Source organism: Mus caroli, unplaced genomic scaffold (assembly GCF_978045245.1).
Source record: "Mus caroli unplaced genomic scaffold, Mus_caroli_1 scaffold_19, whole genome shotgun sequence".
NCBI lineage: Eukaryota > Metazoa > Chordata > Mammalia > Rodentia > Muridae > Mus > Mus caroli.
Window position 1 is genome coordinate 58,572,996 of NW_028227274.1, and position 18,433 is coordinate 58,591,428.

At 40.2% G+C, this 18,433-nt stretch overlaps 1 protein-coding gene across 2 annotated transcripts; it reads left to right on the forward strand.

Annotated features, from left to right (window-relative positions):
* The first annotated feature begins 484 nt into the window (after positions 1–484).
* Positions 485–17,783, forward strand: LOC147000306 (interferon-inducible GTPase 1-like). Of its 2 annotated transcripts, XM_085833701.1 has the most exons (3): positions 485–639; positions 14,187–14,351; positions 14,920–17,783. In XM_085833701.1, exon 3 carries the CDS (start codon positions 14,940–14,942, stop codon positions 16,191–16,193), a length of 1,254 nt encoding a protein of 417 aa, XP_085689827.1. In that variant the 5' UTR covers positions 485–639; positions 14,187–14,351; positions 14,920–14,939; the 3' UTR covers positions 16,194–17,783. The 2 variants fall into 2 exon arrangements, with proteins under 2 accessions (XP_085689827.1, XP_085689826.1); XM_085833700.1 differs by lacking the exon at positions 14,187–14,351 and having other exon boundaries at positions 486–639.
* The last annotated feature ends 650 nt before the right edge of the window (positions 17,784–18,433 follow it).

Sequence of the window (18,433 nt, forward strand, 5' to 3'; positions counted from 1 at the left end):
GTAGAGGTCATGAAGGGCTGCTGCTTACTGGCTTGCTCAGCCTGCTATATTATAGACTCCACGACACCCAGCTCAAGGATGACACCACCCACAATGATCTGCACCCTCCCTCATCAATCACTAATTAAGAAAATGTCCCACAGGCTTGCCTGCAGCACAATATTAAGGAAACATTTTCTTAACTGATGTTCCCTCCTCAAATGACTTTAGCTTATGTCAAGTTGACATAAGACAATCTAGCACAGGGGTAAGAAGAAAATGAGTTCTAAGGGGCCATGGAGGATCTTTCTATCTAGGCAGTTAAGTTGTTTGTGGAGCTACTGTCACTTGCTAGAGTGGTGTTAATACAGCTTTGTTTTTAACACAATTTCTACTTACTGGAAACAATCCCATTTAGAGGAATGAAAGCTAGTTTAGTTTCACTTTCCTGTTCTTGGAAAAGCCTGGTATTCTAGATGCACCCTCCCCTGTGATTGGCTAGCACACTCTGAAAGGGAGACAAAAGCCAGCTGAGTACAAAAATCCTGCCCAATTTTCTTGCTTCTGCTGAGAATCAGAAGTAGACTCAAGCCAAGAGCACACCAGAGGGCTATTCCTCTCCGGAGCAGTGAGTGCATCCACTGGACACAGGATTTTCAGGTAACTGAGCATCCAGATCTGATTATTAACTATCATCTTCTCTTTCCTAAGGAGCCTGTGGGTAACAAGACATTTAGAGACATGGCCTCAGAGCTGGGATTCTCAGTTGGAAAGCTATTGGGGCTTTGACTGGAGGTAGTGAGGACTTGTTTATAGATGTTCTTTAGACAGACCTAAACTGAATGTCCTAAGTATTATTTAAAATTTACCCAGTTTGCTGAAGGGGTGGTTTTGCTTCTTTGTTCTCCACTCCCTCTAACAACTGAAAATGAACCTTAAAGTATTTGTGTGATGAAATGTCTCTACAGAATATATGAAAATTGTTGTGTCTCGATGTTAAGTCCTAGGACTATTTTCTTGCCTCTCTCCACCCAGTTCAACAGATTTACTGTAAACTCCAGTGGAAGCTGAACTGAAGGAAAAGATGCCACACTGTGCAATGTTTCTGCTATAACTTGCTGGGGAGCAATTTTAGGATTTGTTTGTTTTGTTATAAAAAAATTTCTATTTACTGTATGGAGATGTCATAGGTGGATTTAATACTTTGATCATCTTTACCCATCATTCCCTCTTTTCTCAGTTGTATTCTGTCTGGGACTCTTCCCCTTTCCAATGACTGCCACTCTGTTTTCTTGGCTTTTTTTTTTTTTTTAATACTCCACTGATGTTAGGGTTGCTTGCATGTTCTGGATGTAGAGTTTAACTGGATTATGGACAACTTTCAAGTAGCTACATCTCTAAAAAGAAAAAAAAAATGACACTCCCTCCCCCACCAGCCATTATTTGAATATTAATCTACTATCTCCTTGACTAAGGATAAGGCCTCCTGTGCCCCTAGTCTCATGAATGCTAAAATGTCAACGGGCTAGATCTCATGTAAGTCTTGTACAGCTGTAATGAGTCCAAATTCTAACAACGGGCTAGATCTCATGTAAGTCTTGTACAGCTGTAATGAGTCCAAATTCTAAGTGGCAATAATAAGACATTAAGTCACACCACTCCCAGGTCCCCATCTCCTGGCTCTTCCACAATGTTTCCTGAGCCTGACTAAAGAGAAGGATTGACATAGATGTCCCTCCTCCCTGGTCTATTTAGGAAGGAGCACTCAACTCTCTTATTCTCAGCCCTTTGACCAGTTATGAGATGATGCTTTAAAACCCTACCCACTGCAAAAACAAAGCAAATGGGACACAAAAAACTGCAACAAAACCCTTGTCTCTGGCACAATCAGAAATATGCAGAAGGTGACTTGACAACAAGTCCATTTACCAAAACAGCAGTAGTAGATGCTTTGGACATTTTTAACTGAGTAATCCTCTTTAATTTCATGGGTTTTAGTATAGAACTGGGGTGCTATGAAGGCATGCATCCTTCTGCAGTAATTGATTTTCATATCACTGTAATTTGTTGTGTTCATACACAGGTCAAAGACATTGAAGATCATTTTTTGCTGATATTTTCCTCTTATTGTAGTAGTAATTCTTTCAGAAATTTGTACAATGCATTTTACTTATTTTATTACATTTATTTATTCATTTTATGTATATTCATGTACTGAGCCTGGATGCTCACATGCCATAGCATGCATATGAAGGTCAAAAGACAAGTTGTGGAAGTCACTTCTCTCTCAGTACTATACGAATTCTTGGGACTAGAACTCAGATCACCTAGCTTAGTGACAAGTACTCTTACCTGCTGAGCCATCTTGCTTACCTAAGACAAACTTCAGTGTGTAATTCGAACTGGGGATGAGGACTAAAAGAATGGGAAGCTTTTGTGAAAAGATCTCCAGCATCTTTTACCTTCATGACTTCCTCCCTCTCCTCAGGCTAAATACAGTGTGTTCAGGGTTTTTGGTTGCCCAAGTAGATATCATTGTTTTCATTTTTGTCAGAATCTAGTCAGTTTTTGTGACTGGCCAAATATATTACTGAATAATTATTTTCAGTAACTATTAGGAAAGCTTAAATCTGCCTCTCTCTAAACCCTCCATTAGTTTTATCTAAAGTTGATTGAGTATAACCTGGATACCTGTCCAGCGTGGGGTACAAAAGTCAGAGGGGACTAGATCATGGAGTCTCATGGAGTCATCTTGATAGTTCAGTAGGAATTACCTAGCCAGGAAGCCTGGTGCTGAGCAGCGACCCCACCTGTGCATGATGTGTAATGTATCTGTAAAACTGCCATTTTTCTGACTATGGGGAGCAAAGCTTTGACTTTGTCACCACTGTTGCTTGGCACTTTGTTGTGTTGCTAACAGCAGTGCTAAGGCTGAGGGCCTGTCCTCGTTAGCAGTCACATGTCAGGAGAAAACACAAATAGGTATCATAAGGAAACATAAAGTTCAGATCATTTTTACATGAAAGCTATATATGAATTTAGGTATTAAGATATTAAATCCTAAAACATTAAATAAAAATGTATGCTCTACTAGTCCCATGAAGTTCTGTTGAATCCAATGTTTTTGTAACTCATCACAGCCTTTACATTATGGCTCTGATGAATGCTATCTTAATTAAATTCTACTTTTTTTCTCGGTCACTATTGCATATGTCAGAAAGATTTTGCTGAAGTGACCCTGTTATAGCTGTCTTGTATGAGGCTATGCCAGTGCCTGGCAGATATAGAAGTGGATGCTCACAGTCATCTATAAGATGGAACAGGGCCCCAAATTGAAAAGCTCCCCCAAGGAGCTGAAGGGATCTGCAACCCTATAGGTGGAACAACAATATGAACTAATATAAACTAACCAGTACCCCCAGAGCTCATATCTCTAGCTGCATATGTAGCACAAGATGGCCTAGTCAGCCATCACTGGGAAGGGAGGCCCCTTGGTATTTCAAACTTTATATGCCCCAGAACAGAGGAAACACCAAGGCCAAGAAGTCAGAGTGGGTGGGTAGGAGAGCAGGGCAGAGGGAGCGTATAGGGAACTTTCTGGATAAAATTTGAAATGTTTATAAAGAAAATATCTAATAAAAAAGAAGTTAATAAATAAATAAATAAAATTCTAATTTTGTAAGTGAAAACAAAAGCATATCAAGATCTTAAGGGAACCTTCTTGATATAAATGAGACTGGATTTTTATATTTGTTCCTGTGTAGTAAACTGTGATCTTGGGAATTTTTAAAACCCTTTAATGATCCATGAGCTTTTTTAGCTTTTACAAAATCTTTATGGCAGATTATACTTTGGGATTTTAGTTTGTTTCACCCCTTAACCTGGATCCATCCTCGTAGAACAGAACCAATTTACAAGCTAAAATTCCTTTTTTTTTCAACATTTTCTTTAAAAATGTATCCACCTACTTATGACCCTTTAAGCACTTTTCTCTTATTTATTGAATCCTGTTTTTATTTTTTTTAATATTGTAAAGCATAATGATATAAATAAACAACTAAGGTATTTGTTGCCTCAAAGACCTGGCAAGGTTGAAATGATTGCTTTATCACTGGGTCATAAGTATAATTAGACCAATTTGTCAGAACAGGCCCCATGGAGCTGTTATCAATAATGAAGTTAAGTCCCCTATTGCAACAGTCAGGGCTCTGGAAAGAAGCAGAAAACAGAACACACAGATACCTTAAATCAGAAGCCATGCCACTCATATCCTCAGAGGACAAAAGAGAATAGATGTGTGCAGTTAAATTAGAATTCAGATAAGTTTTAACTCGAAACATTTATAAATCTTAAGAAAGAAAAACAAATCTGTGGATGCTGTTCTGGGCAGTTTCCTTTTGGGGGGGGGGAGGAAAGGATTTATTTAGCTTGCACTTTTATTTTTTTTTAATTTTTAATATTTTTATTACATATTTTCCTCAGTTACATTTCCAATACTATCCCAAAAGTTCCCCATAGCACCCCCCTCTTCCCTACCCACCCATTCCCATTCTTTTGGCCCTGGCATTCCCCTATATTGGGGCATATAAAGTTTGCAAGTCCAATGGGCCTCTCTTTCCAGTGATGACCGACTAGGCCATCTTTCGATACATATGCAGCTAGAGACAAGAGCTCCGGGGTTCTGGTTAGTACATCATGTTATTCCAACAATAGGGTTGCAGATCCCTTTAGCTCCTTGGGTACTTTCTCTAGCTTCTCCATTGGGAGCCCTGTGATACATCCAATAGCTGACTGTGAGCATCCACTCCTGTGTTTGCTAGGCCCCGGCATAGTCTCACAAGACACAGCTATATTTAGGTCCTTTCAGCAAAATCTTGCTAGTGTATGCAATGGTGTCAGCATTTAGAAGCTAATTATGGGAAGGATCCCTGGATACGGCAGTCTCTAAATGGTCCATCCTTTCATCACAGCTACGAACTTTGTCTCTGTAACTCCTTCCCTGGGTGTTTTGTTCCCAATTCTAAGAAGGGGCACAGTGTCCACACTTTGGTCTTCATTCTTCTTGAGTTTCATGCGTTTAGCAAATTGTTATCTTATATCTTGGGTATCCTAAGTTTTGGGCTAATATCCACTTATCAGTGAATACATATTGTGTGAGTTCTTTTGTGATTGTGTTACTTCACTCAAGATGATGCCCTCCAGGTCCATCCATTTGGCTAGGAATTTCATAAATTCATTCTTTTTAATAGCTGAGTAGTACTCCATTGTGTAAATGTACCATAATTTCTGTATCCATTCCTCTGTTGAGGGACATCTGGGTTCTTTCCAGCTTCTGGCTATTATAAATAGGGCTGCTATGAACATAGTGGAGCATGTGTCCTTTTTACCGGTTGGGACATCTTCTGGATATATGCCCAGGAGAGGTATTGCTGGATCCTCCAGTAGTACTATGTCCAATTTTCTGAGGAACCGCCAGACTGATTTCCAGAGTGGTTGTACAAGCTTGAAATCCCACCAAAAATGGAGGAGTGTTCCTCATTCTCCACATCCTCACCAGCATCTGCTGTCACCTGAATTTTTGATCTTAGCCATTCTGACTGGTGTGAGGTGGAATCTCAGGGTTGTTTTGATTTGCATTTCCCTGATGATTAAGGATGTTGAACATTTTTTCAGGTGCTTCTCTGCCATTCGGTATTCCTCAGGTGAGAATTCTTTGTTCAGTTCTGAGCCCCATTTTTTAATGGGGTTATTTGACTTTCTGGAGTCCACCTTCTTGAGTTCTTTATATATATTGGATATTAGTCCCTTATCTGATTTAGGATAGGTGAAGATCCTTTCCCAATCTGTTGGTGGTTTTTTTGTCTTATTGATGGTGTCTTTAGCCTTGCAGAAGCTTTGCAGTTTCATGAGGTCCTACTTGTCAATTCTCGATCTTACAGCACAAGCCATTAGTGTTCTATTCAAGAATTTTTCCCCTGTGCCCATATCTTCAAGGCTTTTCCCAACTTTCTCCTCTATAAGTTTCAGTGTCTCTGGTTTTATGTGAAGTTCCTTGATCCACTTAGACTTGACCTTAGTACAAGGAGATAGGATTGGATCGATTTGCATTCTTCTACATGTTAACAACCAGTTGTGCCAGCACCATTTGTGCAAAATGCTGTCTTGCTTCCACTGGATGTTTTTAGCTCCCTTGTCGAAGATTAAGTGACCGTAGGTGTGTGGGTTCATTTCTGGGTCTTCAATTCTATTCCATTGATCTATTGTCTGTCACTATACCAGTACCATGCAGTTTTTATCACAATTGCTCTGTAGTAAAGCTTTAGGTCCGGCATGGTGATTCCACCAGAGGTTCTTTTATCCTTGAGAAGAGTTTTTGCTATCCTAGGTTTTTTGTTATTCCAGATGAATTTGCAGATTGCACTTTCTAATTCGTTGAAGAATTGAGTTGGAATTTTGATGGGGATTGCATTGAATCTGTAGATTGCTTTTGGCAAGATAGCCATTTTTACAATGTTGATCCTGCCAATCCATGAGCATGGGAGATCTTTCCATCTTCTGAGATCTTCTATAATTTCTTTCTTCAGAGACTTGAAGTTTTTATTATACAGATCTTTCACTTCCTCAGTTAGAGTCACGCCAAGATATTTTATATTATTTGTGACTATTGAGAAGGGTGTTGTTTCCCTAATTTCTTTCTCAGCCTGTTTATTCTTTGTGTAGAGAAAGGCCATTGATTTGTTTGAGTTAATTTTATATCCAGCTACTTCACCGAAGCTGTTTATCAGGCTTAGGAGTTCTCTGGTGGAATTTTTAGGGTCACTTATATATACTATCATATCATCTGCAAAAAGTGATATTTTGACTTCATCTTTTCCAATTTGTATCCCTTTGATCTCCTTTTGTTGTCAAATTGCTCTGGCTAGGACTTCAAGTACAATGTTGAATAGGTATGGAGAAAGTGGACAGCCTTGTCTAGTCCCTGATTTTAGAGGGATTGCTTCAAGCTTCTGACCATTTACGTTGATGTTGGCTACTGGTTTGCTGTAGATTGCTTTTATCATGTTTAGGTATGGGCCTTGAATTCCTGATCTTTCCAAGACTTTTATCATGAATGGGTGTTGGATCTTGTCAAATGCTTTTTCTGCATCTAACGAGATGACCATGTGGTTTTTGTCTTTGAGTTTGTTTATATACTGGATTCCGTTGATGGATTTCTGTATATTGAACCATCCCTGCATCCCTGGGATGAAACCTACTTGGTCAGGATGGATGATTGTTTGATGTGTTCTTGGATTCGGTTAGCAAGAACTTTTTTGAGGATTTTTGCATCAATATTCATAAGGGATATTGGTCTGAAGTTTTCTATCTTTGTTGGGTCTTTTTGTGGTTTAGGTATCAGAGTAACTGTGGCTTCATAGAATGAGTTGGGTAGAGTACCTTCTGTTTCTATTTTGTGGAATAGTTTGTGAAGAACGGGGATTAGATCTTCTTTGAAGGTCTGATAGAACTCTGCACTAAACCCATCTGGTCCTGGGCTTTTTTTAGTTGGGAGACTATTAATGACTGCTTCTATTTCTTTGGGGGATATAGGGCTGTTTAGATCATTAACCTGATCTTGATTCAACTTTGGTACCTGGTATCTGTCTAGGAACTTCTCCATTTCATCCAGGTTCTCCAGTTTTATTGAGTATAGCCTTTGGTAGAAGGATCTGATGGTGTTTTGGATGTCTTCAGGATCTGTTGTTATGTCTCCTTTTTCATTTCTGATTTTGTTAATTAGGATGCTTTCCCTGTGCCCTCTAGTGGGTCTGGCTAAGGGTTTATCTATCTTGTTGATTTTCTCAAAGAACCAGCTCCTTGATTGGTTGATTCTTTGAATAGTTCTTCTTGTTTCCACTTGGTTGATTTTGCCCCTGAGTTTGATTATTTCCTGCTGTCTACTCCTCTTGGGTGAATTTGCTTCCTTTTGTTCTAGTGCTTTTAGGTATGTTGTCAAGCTGCTAATGTGTGCTCTCTCTAGTTTCCTTTTGGAGGCACTCAGAGCTATGAGTTTTCCTCATAGAAATGCTTTCATTGCGTTCCATAAGTTTGGGTATGTTGTGGCTTCATTTTCATTGAACTCTAAAAAGTCCTTAATTTCTTTCTTTATTCCTTCCTTGACCAAGGTATCATTGAGAAGAGTGTTGTTCAGTTTCCACGTGAAGGTTGGCTTTCTATTATTTATTTTGTTATTGAAGATCAGCCTTAGTCCATGGTGATCTGATAGGATGCATGGGACAATTTCAATATTTTTGTATCTGTTGAGGCCTGTTTTGTGACCAATTATGTGGTCAATTTTGGAGAAGGTACCATGAGGTGCTGAAAAGAAGGTATATCCTTTTGTTTTAGGATAGAATGTTCTGTAGATATCTGCCAGATCCATTTGATTCATAATTTCTGTTAGTTTCACTGTGTCCCTGTTTAGTTTCTGTTTCCATGATCTATCCATTGGTGAAAGTGGTGTGTTGAAGTCTCCCACTATTATTGTATGAGGTGCAATGTGTGCTTTGAGATTTACCAAAGTTTCTTTAATGAATGTGACTGCCTTTGTATTTGGAGCATAGATATTCAGGATTGATAGTTCCTCTTGGAGGATTTTACCTTTGATGAGTATGAAGTGTCCCTCCCTGTCTTTTTTAATGACTTTGGGTTGGAAGTCAATCTCATCAGATATTAGAATGGCTACTCCCGCTTGTTTCTTCATACCATTTGCTTGGAAAATTGTTTTCCAGCCTTTCATTCTGAGGTAGTATCTATTTTTTCTCTGAGATGAGTTTCCTGTAAGCAGCAAAATGTTGGGTCTTGTTTGTGTAGCCAGTTTGTTAGTCTATGTCTTTTTATCCGGGAGTTGAGTCCATTGATATTAAGAGATATTAAGGAAAAGTAATTGTTGTTTCCTGTTATTTTTGTTGTTAAAGTTGGCATTCTGTTCTTGTGGCTGTCTTCTTTTAGGTTTGTTGAGGGATTACCTTCTTGTTGTTTCTATGGCGTGGTTCCTGTCCTTGTATTGTTTTTTTTCTGTTATTATCCTTTGAAGGGCTGGATTCGTGGAGAGATAATGTGTGAATTTGGTTTTGTCGTGGAATACTTTGGTTTCTCCATCTATGTTAATTGAGAGTTTGGCTGGGTATAGTAGCCTGGGCTGGAGTTTGTGTTCTTTTAGTGTCTGTATAACATCCGTCCAGGATCTTCTGGCTTTCATAGTCTCTGGTGAGAAATCTGGTGTAATTCTGATAGGCTTGCCTTTATATGTTACTTGGCCTTTTTCTCTTACTGCTTTTAGTATTCTATCTTTATTTAGAGCATTTGTTGTTCTGATTATTATGTGTCGGGAAGTATTTCTTTTTTGGTCCAGTCTATTTGGAGTTCTGTAGGCTTCTTGTATGTTCATGGGCATCTCTTTCTTTAGATTTGGGAAGTTTTCTTCTATAATTTTGTTGAAGATGTTTGCTGGTCCTTTGAGTTGAAAATCTTCATTCTCATCCACTCCTATTATCCGTAGGTTTGGTTTTTTCACTGTGTCCTGTATTTCTTGGATGTTTTGAGTTAGGATCTTTTTGCATTTTACATTTTCCTTGATTGTTGTGCCAATGTTCTCTATGGAATCTTCTGCACCTGAGATTCTCTCTTCCATCTCTTGTATTCTGTTGCTGATGCTCGTATCTATGGTTCCAGATTTCTTTCCTAGGGTTTCTATCTCCAGTGTTGCCTCATTTTGGGTTTTCTTTATTGTGTCTACTTCCCTTTTTAGGTCTAGTATGGTTTTGTTCATTTCCATCATCTGTTTGGATGTGTTTTCCTGTTTTTCATTAAGGACTTCTACCTGTTTGATTATGTTATCCTGTTTTTCTTTAAGGATTTGTAACTCTTTAGCAGTGTTCTCCTGCAATTCTTTAAGGGGTTTTTGTGCTTCCTCTTTAATGTCTTCTACCTGTTTACCAGTGTTCCTTTGTATTTCTTTAAGTGTGTTTTTAAAGTCCTTCTTGAAGTCCTCTACCATCATCATGAGATATGCTTTTAGATCCGTGTCTAGCTTCCGGTGTGTTGGGGTGCCCTGGACTGGGCGAAGTGGGAGTGCTGGGTTCTGATGATGGTGAGTGGTCTTGGTTTCTGTTAGTAAGATTATTACGTTTACCTTTCGCCATCTGGTAATCTCTGGGGTTAGTTGTTGTCGTTGTCACTGTTTAAAGATTGGAGCAAAAGCTGTGTTCCACTCACCAGCAGTCTCAAAATCCTGTGGCGGGGGTCGTTGGTAGGTGGCAGGTGTCAGCCGACCCTGCGCTCTAGCTACCCCAGTGCTGGTCCGGCGGGAAGAGGCCTGTGGTCCTACTCAGGCCGGTTTTCTGCTTCCCTAACTAATGCAGTCTCAGGTCCTGCGCGCAATTGGATTGGAGCAGAAGCTGTGTTCCACTCACCAGAAGTCTTAAGATCCTGTGGTGGGTGTTGTGGGTAGCTGGCGAGTGTCAGCCTACCCTGCGCCCTAGCTACCCCAGTGCTTTTCTGACCGGAGGGGCTTGTGGCCTTACTCAGGCCGGATTTCTGCCTCCCCAACCAAAGCAGTCTCAGGTCCCGCGTGATTGGACTGGAGCAGAAGCTGTGTTCCACTCACCAGCAGTCTCAAAATCCTGTGGCAGGGGTCGTGGGTAGCTGGCGGGTGTAAGCCAACCCTGTGCTCTAGCTACCCCAGTGCTGGTCCGGCCGGAAGAGGCCTGTGGTCCTACTCAGGCCGGTTTTCTGCTTTCTAACTAATGCAGTCTCAGGTCTCGCACGCAATTGGATTGGGGCAGAAGCTGTATTCCACTCACCAGAAGTCTTAAGATTCTGTGGTGGGTGTTGTGGGTAGCTGGCAAGTGTCAGCCGACCCTGCGCCCTAGCTACCCCGGTGCTTTTCTGACCGGAGAGGCTTGTGGCCCTACTCAGTCCGGATTTCTGCCTCCCCAACCAAAGCAGTCTCCGGTCCCGCATGATTGGACTGGAGCAGAAGCTGTGTTCCACTCACCAGCAGTCTCAAAATCCTGTGGCGGGGGTCGTGGGTAGCTGGCGGGTGTCAGCCGACCCTGCGCTCTAGCTACCCTGGTGCTGGTCCGGCCGGAAGAGCTAGCTTGCACCTCTGGGCAGTTTCTGTGCCCAGTCTTATTGCTTATGCTATTGTCCTGTGGCAGGGCAGGCTCAGAGATGAGCCTCCATTGTCTCTGGGTAGGAATATCTTATAGGGAATTAATCTTAACAGTTCTTGCTTCAATCTGTCTCAGGGAAACAACATTTAAGAGCAATTGTCCAGCAGCACAGGAAGAATACACATTAGCAATTCTGAAGGCAGCCTCACCTTTTACCAACAAATCTAAGTTATTTCTCAAAGATGTGTTTGTTATGTGAACTAAAACGTATTTTGGACTACTCTACCGGTTATAATTTAGCTTAATGCACACTGTAGTATGTGCTCCCACTCAAGACAATTTGGGTCCCATAAGTATTATATGAGCATAAGCGTACATGCAGACATGACACAATGTACACACGCATGAAAATATACATCAAACACATTTTAAGAAAACCATAAGAATAATATTATTAAATTTACCATGTCAGGATTTTTAAGGCTTCTACTCCGATGATTTTTTTTTCCATATTTCTAAGTAAGCTTCCATCTGAAATCTGTTCTTTAAAAGTTTTAACTTTCAGTTGAAAAACATTAGTAAACATATATGCTGGTATGTAGCCCTTACATTAAATGAGATAACTAAACAGGAAATGGTATGACACTGAAGTATTGGGATGGGGGGAGGGCAAGACTAGTCAACATGCAAACTCTTTAGTTGAAATTTGACTTTAGTGTTTATAGGACTGAGTTGAAAATCACATTTCTGGACAATCTGGAACATGAAAAGGAAACCATCCAATCAATAAAACAAAACAAAGTACATACACACACACACACACAAACACACACACACACACACTGAATACTTGATCCTTTATACAAATCTATTGGATGAGAAATTGCAACTCCTTATCATCAGGAAAGATGCCAGGTCTGGGGTTCAAGAAGCATACTGGGGTAGATAAGAAGTGCTGTAGATAGAAAAGGAAGACAATGGCACAGGAAAGGCTCTGAGATCAAGCCCACGTGGCAGAGTCCCAGAGAAAGAGGGGATGTTCTCTGTCATGTTACTGATGAGGAGCCTGTAGTGTGTGCTCCCACTCAAGCAGTCTATGAGTGTGTGGAGATCAAGAATCTAGAGGTAAAGGTGATTTAATCATGGAGACCTATCATTCCTGAAATTATCTAAATGTGGTTGTTTTACAAAATGATGTGGCCCTGGCTAACACTTTAGATTGCTAGAAGTTAGATGCAGAATTGCTTCCAATCCCCTCAGACCTCCTTTGAGACTTTCAGAGTCAAGTTTCCCTGACTAGCCTCCCATTCCAGATGAAGGGGACTCTGTTAGTCTACATGGAGACTGTATGGACAAAAATGTCAGTTCTCCAGACACAAGGCTCAAGATGCAATCTCAAACCTATGTGTGACACTCTGCATGCTTCCCTGATCCATCTGGTCTTTCTCCCTTTATCACAGAACTGTTAGCGGGCTCAAGCTCTGGCAACATTCTTAAGACTGGACCAACTTCTGAAGTTTTTAGAGAGGCAGGAAGCATTCCCAGGACAACCTAGCTGTGGGCAACTGAAATCCAGGTCATTGAGCTGCTTCCCTTTCCTGTTTTATTCCTGAAAGTGGAGACGGGTCTTTCCTGAAATAGGCAATTAAAAGCTTTCATCTGGGTACTACCAATGTGTGGCCTGATCCACTGAGTGCACCTCTTAGTGCAAAGCCAAATTAAACAAGCCAAATAGGACAAAGTGGACAAATACTTAGTACCTGAATCAGGCAAAGCTGGTACAGGAGTCATTTCCCAAGTAAAGCTCTAACTCACTCCCCAACAAAGAAAGCATGAGAATTTTATTTAGGGGGTCCATACATCTTCATATAGAGGTGTGTGAACTTTCAAAGATAAGCATTTTAGGATTACATTGCCTGAGCATGCTAACTTTAAAATGATGAACAGAACTACCTCTCAGAATCCTCAGATGTCACCATAACATTTTAGCTGACAATAAAGGAAAGGATGGCTTGAGGGAGCTGAGTGAAAGCATCTGTCCATTAAAGTGCCTGCCTTGTTTAGTCAGGAACAGATTGACACTTGCTTTTGCCCTTTCCTAACATCCATACATGGAGGCTGACGTCACAACACTGCACAGTATTCAGGAGGCACAAGCATTTTACAGGAATGCCAACTGCTTTACTGACTTTCCATCTCATGTTAGCTTCCTGTGTCCAATTTTTTTGGGTGTCATTTTTGTTTCTCAAAACAGGATTTCTCTGCTTCTGCTGCTCTGGCTGTCCTGGAACTCACTCTGTAGACCAGGCTGGCCTCAAACTCACAGAGGTCTGCCAACTTCTGCCTGTGAAGGTTTGGGATTAAAGGCAGGCTATCACTGCCAGCTTCTGTTCAGATTATGTATGAACCCAATAACAGAGTCTACTGGCTTCTAAGAGTAGAGACTTTAAACTTTGCTCATAGCATCTACCTCCTGGTTTTCATGACTCCGGGGGCTATGGAATTCTACCTAAATAAGTACCTGGAGCTCTGACTGCTGTAGAACTTAGTTATGCATGTCCTTCTATATCTGTTGTCCCCATAGTAGCTGATCCAATACCAACCAGTCCTCCTTTCCCCACTGGAATATTCATAAACTCAAACCTCTGGATATAGACCAAGTGTCAATACAGATTGTCTCATCCAAGTTCCAGGAGTTAGTATTATCTAAATCCATTCAGCCTCTTTCTCCCGACTTCTGCATATATTGCCTGTGTTCATTTGTAATTCTGCAGGTACCCTGCTTGTGCTGTCTCTGAACAAAGAATCCGCCAGCATGGGTTATGTCCCTTACAGTACTTTACCTGTATTGGCTGTTGTTATTCAGGGAAGCTAAGTATCTTTAAAGGAAACCAAACATATCCTTGTGACTTTGGTGACTGGACAGGCAGACATTAAACCCCATATAAATATGCATTACATTTTCCAAAGTCTGGTCCCATTCCTCCTTAGAAAGAGGCTTGGCCATTGGCCTTCAACCCAACTCTACTGGGAAATTTTTGTATATTACAGGTCAGGCTGGATCCATTAATAAATGTCAAATGAAGAGACTTCAGTAAAACAGCAAATTCAGAATGTTGAATAGCCTGAGCAGATAAATAAGGAACTGTGTGTGACAACCAGAAGCCAGAAAGTATAAGGGGCTGTTACCAGGTCTAAGCAGAAGGAATAAGAAGGGTAAGGAAGCATCTTCCTTTAAAATACCATAAGAACTGAGCAGTTACAAAGGCCAAATAGCTTAGATTATAAAGAATGATGGACACAGTTACAGACATGCAGCCCAAGTAGGGCAATGGGGAGCCCATGACCAGATACAGGTGAATTACACTGGAAGCTGGAAGGGGAGGGACCTCTGCTGGTATGGTCTACATTTAACAGAGGCACAGAGGAGCCTGAAAGGTAAAATGAACTTGTGAAGAGACAGTGGAGAATAAACCATTAAAGTCTCATGTGATGGTCTCAGCTAACTACAAAATGAATGACCCTACTCTGTCACTCATAGGTGAAACCTAGAGTAGCCAACCTCATAGAAGTGAAAAGGAGGGTGGTAGTCTGCCAGGCTGTGGGAAGAGTGAAATTGGATAATGTTAGTCAAAGACCCAATTGTGTAAAATGAACACCAGGGAGATTGAATACATAATTACAACCATTAAGAATGGTGTATGTAGCAATGTGCTAGAAATTTGCTAAAACATAAATCTGAAATTCCATGCACACCCTCTTTGTTCTCCCTTCTTTCTTCCAGAGCCTTTATTGCTTGAAGTCATGGGTCAGCTGTTCTCTTTAACTGAGAATATGTACCAATTTCTGGTCTCCATTTTTGCTGAATTTTTTAAGATATTTAAGAGAGAAGACATAATCATTCCTCAAGAAGTCACCACTTTGATTGAATTAAACATGAAAAAAGGGAACTATCAGGGGGTAAACTCTGCAATCTGTGATGCATTAAAAGAAATCGATAGTTCCCTGGTCAATGTGGCTGTCACTGGGGAGACTGGATCAGGGAAGTCCAGTTTTATCAACACCCTGAGAGGCATTGGGCATGAAGAGGAAGGTGCAGCTAAAGCTGGGGTGGTGGAAGAAACCATGGAGAGACATCCATACAAACACCCCAATATGCCCAATGTGGTTTTTTGGGACCTGCCTGGGATTGGAACCACAAAGTTCCCACCGAACACTTACCAGGAGAAAATGAAGTTCTATGAGTATGATTTCTTCATTATTATTTCGGCCACACGCTTCAAGAAAAATGATATAGACCTCGCCAAAGCAATTAGCATGATGAAGAAGGAATTCTACTTTGTGAGAACAAAGGTAGACGCTGACTTAAGAAACGAAGAGGATTTCAAACCTCAAACCTTTGACAGAGAAAATGTCCTGCGGAACATCCGCCTTAACTGTGTGAACACCTTTAGGGAGAATGGCATGGATGAGCCACCGATCTTCCTGGTCTCTAACAAAAATGTTTGTCACTATGACTTCCCTGTTCTAATGGACAAGCTGATAAGTGACCTCCCTGTCTACAAGAGACACAATTTTATGCTCTCCTTACCCAATATCACAGATTCAGTCATTGAAAAGAAGCAGCAATCTCTGAAGCAGAGGATTTGGCTGGAAGGCTTTGCTGCTGACGTAATGAATATCATCCCTTCTCTGACCTTTCTCTGGGACAGTGATTTGGAGACTCTGAAGAAAAGCATGAAGTTCTACCGCACTGTGTTTGGAATGGATGAAGCATCTTTGCAGAAATTAGCTAGGAACTGGAAAATAGAGGTGGATCAGGTGGAGGCCATGATAAAATCTCCTGCCGTGTTCAAACCTACAGATGAAAAAACAATACAAGAAAGGCTTTCAAGATATATTCAGGAGTCCCGTTTGGCTAACCATTACTTAGTTACTAAAAATCATCATCGTAAAGAAATATATTACCTGAAATATTATTTCCTTGACATGGTGACTGAGGATGCTAAAACTCTTCTTAAACAGATATGTTTAAGAAATAAGTTGCTTTCTAATTAAGCTGAAGTTCTGTAACTGTCAAAAAATTAGGATCAATGACAGAAAAACAAGATACTGATTCTGTAAAACATTATACTGGGTTTATCCAGGTTATTCAGGCTTTATTCACATTTAGTGATTATGTATCGACATTAGCTAGAGCAAGGGGATCAGATATGTATAAATAACCTGATAGCTAACAACTATCCCCTCACTTTGAGTAAAATCTCAGATCAAGTAATTTTACTTATATTTAAATTTGTTCAATATAAATCAACATCCATGTGCAGGGTTAGTATTGAGGTGTTTAGTGTTGTCAACTCGGCAGACTCTAGAGACTCATGAAAGAAGAGCCTGGGGTTTGCATTTGGGAAATTAGTTTGCTTATGTTAATTGAGGTAGGAAACCCTTTCCACTGTGGGTGGCACCTTTCCCTAGCTGGCAATCATCAACTGTGTATATGGAGAGAGGTGCTAAGTAGCAGCATATTTACAATCTTTCATAACTCTCCAGTGGTTTTTGTTGCTGTTTTTTGTTGTAGTTATTGTTTTTAAACTGTAGATGGAATGACACTAGCTGCCTCAAGATTCTGGACAATGACCTATATAACTTTAAACTTGATACTGTAGACTTTCTTGATAGAGTTTTAAAGGAGAAACCATACCTGGGGTAGAGCAATGGCTCAGTAGATACAGTAGACCTTGCAAGTCTGAAGACTTGAGTTCAGATACCCAGAACCCACATAAAGCCAGCTAAGCATCTGTGATCCATGCACTTCTATGGTGAGATGGGAGGCAGAATGAGAAACATTTTGGAAGATCGTGGGGCCAGCTATCCTGCCACATACAGCAGTAAATAAGAGGACCTAACTCAAGCAAGTTGAAGGTAAAAGCCAACACGAAAGCTCATCCTTTGATCTCTGCATACATGCAATGTCATGTTCATGCCTGATATCACACATGGAAATGCACACAAAAAAGTTTTGTCATTTAAAAAAAAAAGAAGGGAGGTTTGGGGCAATAGCTCATTGGTATAATACCTGCCTCACGCTCATGAGGCCTCAAATACATTCCCTAGAACTCCAGAAAAAGGCAAAAAGGGGATGAGCATTTACAGGGATGTCTTTGAGGTTAAGAGAGATGGCTCATTGGTAAAGAATACTGGCTACTCTTGCAAAGGACCAGGATATAACTGCCAGAACCCACAGAGTAGCTCACAGTTACCTGCAAATTCTGGTTCAGGGGATCAGATCTCATCTCCTCACCTCCACAGGGACCAGGAACACATTTATGTGGTACACAGACATACATGTAAGGCAAACATTCATACAAAGTAAATTAAGAAACATTTTAAATATGTAATTAAATTAAAAAGGGAAAGATAAATCACAGTAGCCTCAATAAGGACTAAGAATTTCACAAAAATCCTATCATCTAGTCAGAATCCTTGAGAAAATACTAAAGAAGCTATCTAATTCTATGCCAGAATTAGGGGACATGATGAAATTTCTCTGCTTTATAATGATTGGTATTTTGAATGCTGTGACATTAAAGGGCTGCTCTATTCCACATGAATAATAAAAGTCATTTAATAAATTCTTTCTGAAAAAAAGACATGTGTTGCTCCTTAACATCCCAAGAACCCATCATACCTTCCTTAGTATTACTGTAAGGTGCTGATTGTCTCATTACCCATACCCTAGTCTACATCTTATCTTCTTTGCAATGAAGTAAAATAAAAAGCACAGAACGGGAAACACAGAAGAAAGGGAAAATGTTTTTCAAAAATAGGTTGAATAGCTATAAACCTATGGAATAGGTTGAAGAATAGAATTTCTTCTTACACTTCTAATGACTAATGATTGAAATCCAGGTAAGAATGTGGTTAAATCCTCAGTGAAAGCATCATTCCTGGTGATGTCTTCACTTGGTCTTCCACAGGGTGTGTGCAGAGGATGCTTTCCTGTCTATTCTTCCTATGATCTCATCATTTGGGCTCCATTTGCATGACATAGTTCAACCACAGATACCTAACACAAAGATTTTCCACCAAACAGGATCCTACTGAAGGTTTGGACTATTTATATAAGATTAACATATTAATATTAAAAAGGAAAAACAATCAATTCTTAAAAGGCTATAGAAATTATGTTGGTGATTCAGTTACTTTCTATAGCTATGCCACACACACAAACACCAATTGCTCCAAAGTATTTTTTTTCTATAAAGACAGATACAGAGTTGCCAAAAAATATAGCTAAT